At 47.0% G+C, this 9,992-nt stretch overlaps 1 protein-coding gene across 1 annotated transcript in view; it reads right to left on the reverse strand.

The window, feature by feature from the left end:
- LOC124028102 (RNA-binding protein 47-like) overlaps positions 1–8,693 on the reverse strand; it is a 13,824-nt gene extending 5,131 nt beyond the window's left edge. Inside the window, 4 exon segments of the mRNA XM_046340250.1 lie at positions 796–1,008; positions 6,190–6,399; positions 6,402–6,531; positions 7,916–8,693. Coding sequence (XP_046196206.1) covers positions 796–1,008; positions 6,190–6,399; positions 6,402–6,531; positions 7,916–8,590 — 1,228 coding nt within the window. The 5' untranslated portion in view covers positions 8,591–8,693.
- Between the last annotated feature and the right edge of the window lie 1,299 nt (positions 8,694–9,992).

Genomic DNA, 9,992 nt, shown 5'->3' on the forward strand with positions numbered 1-9,992 from the left:
GCCTGGTTTAGACCAGTAGGGAGTTAGTTTAGACCAGGCCTGGTGTAGACCAGTAGGGAGTTAGTTTAGACCAGTAGGGAGTTAGTTTAGACCAGTAGGGAGTTAGTTTAGACCAGGCCTGGTTTAGACCAGTAGAGAGTTAGTTTAGACCAGGCCTGGTGTAGACCAGTAGGGAGTTAGTTTAGACCAGTAGGGAGTTAGTTTAGACCAGACCTGGTGTAGACCAGTAGGGAGTTAGTTTAGACCAGTAGGGAGTTAGTTTAGACCAGTAGAGAGTTAGTTTAGACCAGTAGGGAGTTAGTTTAGACCAGTAGGGAGTTAGTTTAGACCAGTAGAGAGTTAGTTTAGACCAGTAGGGAGTTAGTTTAGACCAGGCCTGGTTTAGACCAGTAGAGAGTTAGTTTAGACCAGTAGAGAGTTAGTTTAGACCAGTAGGGAGTTAGTTTAGACCAGTAGGGAGTTAGTTTAGACAAGTAGGGAGTTAGTTTAGACCAGGCCTGGTTTAGACCAGTAAGGAGTTAGTTTAGACCAGGCCTGGTTTAGACCAGTAGGGAGTTAGTTTAGACCAGGCCTGGTTTAGACCAGTAGGGAGTTAGTTTAGACCAGGCATGGTTTAGAGGTATCTTTCACTGACTTGAGCCAGGCTTGAGACAGGAAGGAGACAGGCTTGAGACAGGAAGGAGACAGGCTTGCGACAGGAAGAAGAAAACTTAAGGAAGCAGGCGGCGGTATAGGGGACAGTTTAGGGGGACAACGGGGGGGTACGACGGGGGGTACGACAGGGGTGTGACTGACTTGTGCAAGGCTTGATGCCCAACGGGTTGACTGAGGCAGTCAGCTCCATAGAGGGTACCAGCTCGTAGGCCTTGTTGTCGGGGCCCTTGGCTTTGCCTTCATGGTACCGGCTGTAGATACCCCGCCCAGCAGAGTAACCACCCAGGTATGACCCCCGGGGGCCGGGGGCACGGCTACCTGCCGTCGCTCGGCCACGACCTCGCACAGCACCTGCTGGAGATGGGCCACAGTGGGAATGGGGGGGGCGCTGTTTAGGGTTACGCTTCAATATATAGGGGCATGGGATATGTTTAGGCCACGTTCTGCTTAGCACAGGGCCCAGCGTCGTCAGGTTTTGACCGGGGGAGGCCGTCGTTGTAAATACGTTTTGTTTCATAGTTGTGACGTCTTCACTATTATTCTACAATGTAGAAAATATTAAAAAATAAAGAAAAACCCTTGAATGAGTCGATGTGTCCAAACTTTAAACTGGTAGTGTTTATACAGATAGATATTTTATAATATTCTGCCCCAGACATTACTACGAGCCCGTCCTCCCCTTTTAATGTGCCACCAACCTCCTGTGGCACTGAAGTTCGTTATTGCTATCCGTGATCCTTGGGACGTCACTACCCTAAACCCCTAACCTACCCTAAACTCCTACCCTAAACCCCTTACCCTACCATAAACCCCTACCCTAAACCCCTACCCTACCACCAACGTCCTGTGGCACTGAAGTTCGTTATTGCTATCCGTGATCCTTGGGACGTCACTACCTTAAACCCCTAACCTACCCTAGACTGCTACCCTAAACTTCTACCCTACCCTAAACCCCTACCCTAAACCCTACCCTACCCTAAACTCCTACCCTAAACCCCTACCATACCCTAAACCCCAGCCCTACCCTAAACCCCTAGCCTACCCTAAACTCCTACCCTAAACCCCTACCCTACCCGAAACCCCTACCCTAAACTAAATCCCTACCCTACCATAAACACATATCCTAAACACCTACCCTAAACCCCTAGACTATACTCCCAACTGAAACTCCTAACAGAAACACCTACCATAAACCCCTACCCTACTCTAAACTCCAACCCTACCCTAAACCCCTACCCATACCCTACCCTAAACCCTAAACCCCTACCCTAAATCCCTACCCTACCCTACCCTACCCTACCCTAAATCCCTACCCTACCCTACCCTAAACCCCTACCCTAAACCCCTACCATACCCTAAACCCCTACCCTAACCCTACCCTACCCTAAACCTCTACCCCAAACCCATACCCTACCCTAAAGCCCTACCCTAAACTCCTACCCTAAATCCCTACCCTAAATCCCTACCCTACCCTAAATCCCTACCCTAAACCCCTACCCTAAACCCCTACCATACCCTAAACCCCTACCCTAACCCTACCCTAAACCCTAAACCCCTACCCTAAACCCCTACCCTACCCTACCCTAAATCCCTACCCTACCCTACCCTAAACCCCTACCCTAAACCCCTACCATACCCTAAACCCCTACCCTAACCCTACCCTACCTAAACCTCTACCCCAAACCCATACCCTACCCTAAAGCCCTACCCTAAACTCCTACCCTAAACCCCTACCCTAAATCCCTACCCTACCCTAAATCCCTACCCTAAACCCCTACCCTAAACCCCTACCGTACCCTAAACCCCTACCCTAACCCTACCCTAAACCCTAAACCCCTACCCTAAACCCCTACCCTACCCCTTTATCTTTATCTTGGCCAGGTCGCAGTTGTAAATGAGAACTTGTTCTCATCTAGCCTACCTGGTAAAATAAAGGTGAAATAAAAATAAAATAAACTCTTACCCTAAACCCCTAAACCCCTACCCTAAACCCCTACCCTAAACCCCTAAACCCCTACCCTTAACCTTAACTCTTACTTTAACCGTTTTAAATGTCAAATTCAATGGGGTGATGTCCGAGAGTTGGGACGTCCCAAGGAATCCAGTTTGGACATTTCCCATCAAAGTGTGAAGCCGACATTAGGGGGGGGGGGCTGCTATGGGGCGTCATTTTACACGGTTTGTCAGAGGTGCAAAAATATATATATACTGTACATTGTCTATGTTTATCTAGTCATTAGTTGTCAAGGAGGTTGGGAGACATCGGGTCTGACAGTTTGTCTGTCTACTAGCGAACTGAAGAGGTGATGAAACAAGGGGAAGTTGTTATAGAAACCCAGAGAGAGGAGTTGGTCACATGACCAGGAAGTTGATGTTTCATTGGATAAGGGAGTGTAAAGGAGTAGCCAATAAAGGATGGAATAGATTACCATTGGTCTGTATCATTGGGCCTCCTTTGGAGAGAAAACCAGAACACAGTGATTACAGTCAACGTCTGGACAGATGAGTTGGATCGGCCCAAATGGAACCCTGTCCCCTATGTAGGGCACTACTTCTGACAAGGGCCCATAGGGTTAGAGCCAATAGGGCTCTGGTCGATAGTAGTGCCCTGCAAATGGAATAGAGTGCTACTTAGGACACAGATTAGTTGAGCTGCCACCCAGACACCTGCCAGCGTCACTCATCACAGGGGACGGGCTCAGCACTGAAAAAGGGGGACTCTCTGCAATATGGCGTCCTCAGAGGTTACTTACAGAGGAGACGCTTCCTGCTTACAGACAGTGAAGGGACAGCAGAATCATAATCTGCCAATACTCCAGACAGCCACTAGGGGATCCTCTCGATGCAGGTATAGAGGCCCACAGTGGAGGTGTCATAATACCCATAAGACCTAGCGGTCAAACAAGGAAATGATTCCAATCTTTGTTTTTCCCACCGTTCAGTTTCCAATAAGGGATTTTAGAAACACTTGAAATGAGGGCTGTGTTTTGTGTAGGTTTAACCTGCCGTGGTGTTTTGTGTAGGTTTATCCTGCTGTGGTGTTTTGTGTAGGTTTAACCGGCCGTGGTGTTTTGTGTAGGTTTAACCTGCTGTGGTGTTTTGTGTAGGTTTACCCTGCCGTGGTGTTTTGTGTAGGTTTAACCTGCCGTGGTGTTTTGTGTAGGTTTAACCTGCTGCCGTGGTGTTTTGTGTAGGTTTACCCTGCCTAGGTTTACCCTGCCGTGGTGTTTTGTGTAGGTTTACCCTGCCGTGGTGTTTTGGTGTTTAACCTTGGTGTTTTGTGTAGGTTTAACCCTGCCGTGGTGTTTTGTGTAGGTTTACCCTGCCGTGGTGTTTTGTGTAGGTTTACCCCTGTAGGCCGTGGTGTTTTGTGTAGGTTTAACCTGCTGCCGTGGTGTTTTGTGTAGGTTTACCCTGCCGTGGTGTTTTGTAGGTTTACCCTGCCGTGGTGTTTTGTGTAGGTTTAACCTGCCGTGGTGTTTTGTGTAGGTTTTGCCGTGGTGTTTTGTGTAGGTTTACCCTGCCGTGGTGTTTTGTGTAGGTTTATCCGTGGTGTTTGTGTAGGTTTATCCTGGCTGGTGTTTTGTGTAGGTTTAACCCTGCCGTGGTGTTTTGTGTAGGTTTAACCTGCTGTGGTGTTTTGTGTAGGTTTGGTGTTTTTGTAGGTTTAACCTGCTGTGGTGGTTAGGTTTACCCTGCCGTGGTGTTTTGTGTAGGTTTAACCTGCCGTGGTGTTTTGTGTAGGTTTAACCTGCTGCCGTGGTGTTTTGTGTAGGTTTACCCTGCCGTGGTGTTTTGTGTAGGTTTACCCTGCCGTGGTGTTTTGTGTAGGTTTACCCTGCCGTGGTGTTTTGTGTAGGTTTAACCTGCCGTGGTGTTTTGTGTAGGTTTAACCTGCTGCCGTGGTGTTTTGTGTAGGTTTAACCCTGCCGTGGTGTTTTGTGTAGGTTTACCCTGCCGTGGTGTTTTGTGTAGGTTTAACCTGCCGTGGTGTTTTGTGTAGGTTTACCCTGCCGTGGTGTTTTGTGTAGGTTTACCCTGCCGTGGTGTTTTGTGTAGGTTTACCCTGCCATGGTGTTTTGTGTAGGTTTATCCTGCCGTGGTGTTTTGTGTAGGTTTAACCTGCCGTGGTGTTTTGTGTAGGTTTAACCTGCTGTGGTGTTTTGTGTAGGTTTAACCTGCCGTGGTGTTTTGTGTAGGTTTACCCTGCCGTGGTGTTTTGTGTAGGTTTAACGTTTTGTGTAGGTTTAACCTGCCGTGGTGTTTTGTGTAGGTTTAACCTGCCGTGGTGTTTTGTGTAGGTTTAACCTGCCGTGGTGTTTTGTGTAGGTTTACCCATGCCGTGGTGTTTTGTGTAGGTTTACCCTGCCGTGGCGTTTTGTGTAGGTTTAACCTGCCGTGGTGTTTTGTGTAGGTTTAACCTGCTGCCGTGGTGTTTTGTGTAGGTTTACCCTGCCGTGGTGTTTTGTGTAGGTTTCACCTGCCGTGGTGTTTTGTGTAGGTTTAACCTGTCGTGGTGTTTTGTGTAGGTTTCACCTGCCGTGGTGTTTGTGTAGGTTTACCCTGCCGTGGTGTTTTGTGTAGGTTTCACCTGCCGTGGCGTTTTGTGTAGGTTTAACCTGCCGTGGCGTTTTGTGTAGGTTTCACCTGCCGTGTCGTTTTGATAACCCTGTAAATCTCTCTACGACAAAAAATGATTGGAACCATTTCCTTGTTTGACCGCAGGGTTTTATGGGTATCATGACTCATACTGTGGTACTCTATATGCCTCAAAGAGGGAAGAAACTAGGAAGACACAACAGTGGCCATCTTGGGAATATTGTCGTTCTCGGTAGTCGCTGAGCAGGAAGTCACCCCACTGTATCCTGTGCCGTCATATTGCGGAGAGCGTCCCCATTTTTACCTCTCTAACAGTTATCGATGCTGATCGGTGATTTATAACCAGTAAATGATCAATAATCATTCAGAACACCTATTCATCAGATTCATCGATATCAATATTCATCACGATCATCTACTAATCACATGTATTTGATGAGGTGGATTCACTATTGGTTACATTTACAACAGGCACATCTAATCTCCAGATCTTATTGGTCGTTATTAACCTGCGTTCTCTGCTAATCATTATGTCCGTTCATAAAGAAACAGACGGACCAAAGCTCTCAGTTACGTCTGTAGTGCAAAAGGCTACGTTTATACAGGCAGCCCAAGTTTCGAGCTAAAGAGCTGATCTGATTGGTGTAAAAAAATAGAAAAAAAACAAACAAGATCAGAATGTGACTGTCTGTGTAAACGCAGCCACAGAGACCCAGAGGGAAAGGACTCTACAGACACTATTATCTAATCTATTATCTATTAAGATCAGAATGTGACTGTCTGTGTAAACGCAGCCACAGAGACCCAGAGGGAAAGGACTCTACAGACACTATTATCTAATCTATTATCTATTATCTAATCTATTATCTAATAAGATCAGAATGTGACTGTCTGTGTAAACGCAGCCACAGAGACCCAGAGGGAAAGGACTCTGACCTTTGATGAAGTAGTCCCTGTTGGGTCCGATCAGCGTGTTGTAAGGGTACCCATAGTAGGTGAGGGTGTAAGGGTCACACTGGTACACATAGTTCTGCTGGACTGGTTCCGGAGCTGCCGCGGCCGCTGTAGCGCCCCCTTTAGATGCCTTCTGGTAACGCGTGTACTGCTCCTTGTCGACAGGCTTAGCCAGGGTGACCTCGATACAAGACCCTCCACCTCCGTCCCGTTCAGGTGGTCCATGGCAACCACGGCATCGTCGCGGGACGAGAAGTGGACGAAGGCGTAGTCGCGGATTTTCTTGACACGTTCCACGCAGCCCTGGTTCCACTGGCCAAACACCTAGAACACAGAGACATGTTAATACAGCCCTGGTTCTACTGGCCAAACACCTAGAACACAGAGACATGTTAATAAAGCCTGGGTTCTACTGTCCAAACACCTAGAACACAGAGACATGTTAATACAGCCTGGGTTCTACTGGCCAAACACCTAGAACACAGACACATGGTAATACAGCCTGGGTTCCACTGGCCAAACACCTAGAACACAGAGACATGTTAATACAGCCCTGGGTTCCACTGGCCAAACACCTAGAACACAGAGACATGTTAATACAGCCTGGGTTCCACTGGCCAAACACCTAGAACACAGAGACATGTTAATACAGCCCTGGTTCTACTGGCCAAACACCTAGAACACAGAGACATGTTAATACAGCCTGGGTTCTACTGTCCAAACACCTAGAACACAGATACATGTTAATACAGCCTGGGTTCCACTGGCCAAACACCTAGAACACAGATACATGTTAATACAGCCTGGGTTCTACTGGCCAAACACCTAGAACACAGAGACATGTTAATACAGCCCTGGTTCTACTGGCCAAACACCTAGAACACAGAGACATGTTAATACAGCCTGGGTTCCACTGGCCAAACAATCAATCAACCAATTAATCGATCAATCAATCAATCAACCAATTGATCAATCAACCAATCAATCAACCAATCAAACAGTCACTAAACAATCAATCAGTAAATCAACCAATCAATCAGTAAGTCAACCAATCAATCAGTAAGTCAACCAATCAATCAATCAGTCAACCAATCAATCAGTAAGTCAACCAATCAATCAACCAATCAATCAGTAAGTCAACCAATCAATCAGTAAGTCAACCAATCAATCAACCAATCAATCAACCAATCAACCAATCAATCAACCAATCAATCAACCAATCAAACAGTCACTAAACAATCAATCAGTAAATCAACCAATCAATCAGTAAGTCAACCAATCAATCAGTAAGTCAACCAATCAATCAGTAAGTCAACCAATCAATCAATCAGTCAACCAATCAATCAGTAAGTCAACCAATCAATCAACCAATCAATCAGTAAGTCAACCAATCAATCAACCAATCAACCAATCAATCAACCAATCAATCAACCAATCAAACAGTCACTAAACAATCAATCAGTAAATCAACCAATCAATCAGTAAGTCAACCAATCAATCAGTAAGTCAACCAATCAATCAGTAAGTCAACCAATCAATCAGTAAGTCAACCAATCAATCAGTAAGTCAACCAATCAATCAATCAGTCAACCATTCAATCAGTAAGTCAACCAATCAATCAACCAATCAATCAGTAAGTCAACCAATCAATCAACCAATCAATCAGTAAGTCAACCAATCAATCAGTAAGTCAACCAATCAATCCGACCTGTCTCAGTGTGTCCTCGCTGGTCTCCATCATCAGGTTCCTGACGTATAGAATCTTCACGGTCTCCATGACGTCCTCGTCCACATCTATCTCCGGCTCCGCCCAGTCCACGGCGATCTGGTGCCCCCACAGCTGGATCCTGCCGGGCATCAGCTTCCTGCGCGCCATGGCGGCGGCACGGTGACTCTCGTACTCCACGAAGGCAAAGCCCCGGTTCTTCATCTTGTCCGCCGCGCTGGCGTACACTATGACGTCCAGGACGCCCTCCGTCACCTTGGAAACCTCCTCCAGGATCTCCTCTCTCTTCTTGGTTTTGGGGATGCCCCCGATGAAGAGGCGACAGTTGTCCACGGAGCAGCAGACCCCTAGGAGGCGTCCGGGACGCACCTCGTAGTTGTTGAGCTCCCGCACGGCGCGTTTGGCCTGGTGTTTCTGTGTGTACATGACGAAGGCATAGCCGCGGTTCTTACCGTCAAAGTCCATCATCAGACGCATCTCGTAGATCTGACCCGCCGACTCAAACACCGGGACCAGCTCGTCTTCGTAGACGTCCCGGGGGATCTTACCCACGAAGATCTCACAGCCGCGTGGCGGGGAGGCGGATTCCCAGCCCGGCGGCGGGCCGTATTTCCTCTGACCGTTCTCCTGCACCATGCCGTAACCCGTACGCTCCATCAGAGACACTAGGGCCGCTTCGTTGTGGGCCCCGGACACACCCTCGGGCACTGTGATTGGTCCATGCGGGGAGTGATGGGAAGGGCCTGGGGGTTGGAACCGGAAGGCGCTGGGTTATTACTCATGGCTGAAGAGGAGGAGGCGGGATCTTCGGCTGTCATTCTGACTAAACCATCCAATCAGATGTGGTGCCTGAGAGAGAGAGAGAGAGAGAGAAGGGAAAAAAGATACATTCGTTATTTTCTATTGGCTAAACGAGGGATCGCGTCACATTTTGATGGACAGAGAACCAACTACACCGGTGAAGCTAGAACATTGTGGAATAGCTAACTAACAGATGTAGAGGAATAATATATGCCATTTAGCAGACACTTTTATCCAAAGCGACTTACAGTCATGTGTGCATACATTCTACGTATGGGTGGTCCCGGGGATCGAACCCACTACCCTGGCGTTACAAGCGCCATGCTCTACCAACTGAGCTACAGGAGGACCACAGTAGACTGGATGTTTTATCTACCTGTCTAAAACCAGTCTAGAACCAGTCTAGAACCAGTCTAAACCAACCAGTCTAGAACCAGTCTAGAACCAGTCTAAAACCAGTCTAGAACCAACTACATCAGTGAAGCTAGAACCGTGGAATAGGTAACTAACAGATGTAGAGGAAAAGACCAGTAGACTGGATGTTTATCTACCTGTCTAAAACCAGTCTAGAACCAGTCTAGAACCAGTCTAGAACCAGTCTAGAACCAACTACACCAGTGAAGCTAGAACATCGTGGAATAGGTAACTAACAGATGTAGAGGAAAACACCAGTAGACTGGATGTTTTATCTACCTGTCTAAAACCAGTCTAGAACCAGTCTAGAACCAGTCTAAAACCAGTCTAGAACCAACTACACCAGTGAAACTAGAACATCGTGGAATAGGTAACTAACAGATGTAGAGGAAAAGACCAGTAGACTGGATGTTTTATCTACCAGTCTAAAACCAGTCTAGAACCAGTCTAGAACCAGTCTAGAACCAGTCTAGAACCAACTACACCAGTGAAGCTGGAACATCGTGGAATAGGTAACTAACAGATGTAGAGGAAAACACCAGTAGACTGGATGTTTTATCTACCTGTCTAAAACCAGTCTAGAACCAGTCTAGAACCAGTCTAAAACCAGTCTAGAACCAACTACATCAGTGAAGCTAGAACATCGTGGAATAGGTAACTAACAGATGTAGAGGAAAAGACCAGTAGACTGGATGTTTATCTACCTGTCTAAAACCAGTCTAGAACCAGTCTAGAACCACTAAAACCAGTCTAGAACCAACTACACCAGTGAAGCTAGAACATCGTGGAATAGGTAACTAACAGATGTAGAGGAAAAGACCAGTAGACTGGATGTTTTATCTAC

This window comes from Oncorhynchus gorbuscha, unplaced genomic scaffold (genome assembly GCF_021184085.1).
Source record: "Oncorhynchus gorbuscha isolate QuinsamMale2020 ecotype Even-year unplaced genomic scaffold, OgorEven_v1.0 Un_scaffold_3758, whole genome shotgun sequence".
In the NCBI taxonomy this organism is placed as follows: Eukaryota; Metazoa; Chordata; class Actinopteri; order Salmoniformes; family Salmonidae; genus Oncorhynchus; species Oncorhynchus gorbuscha.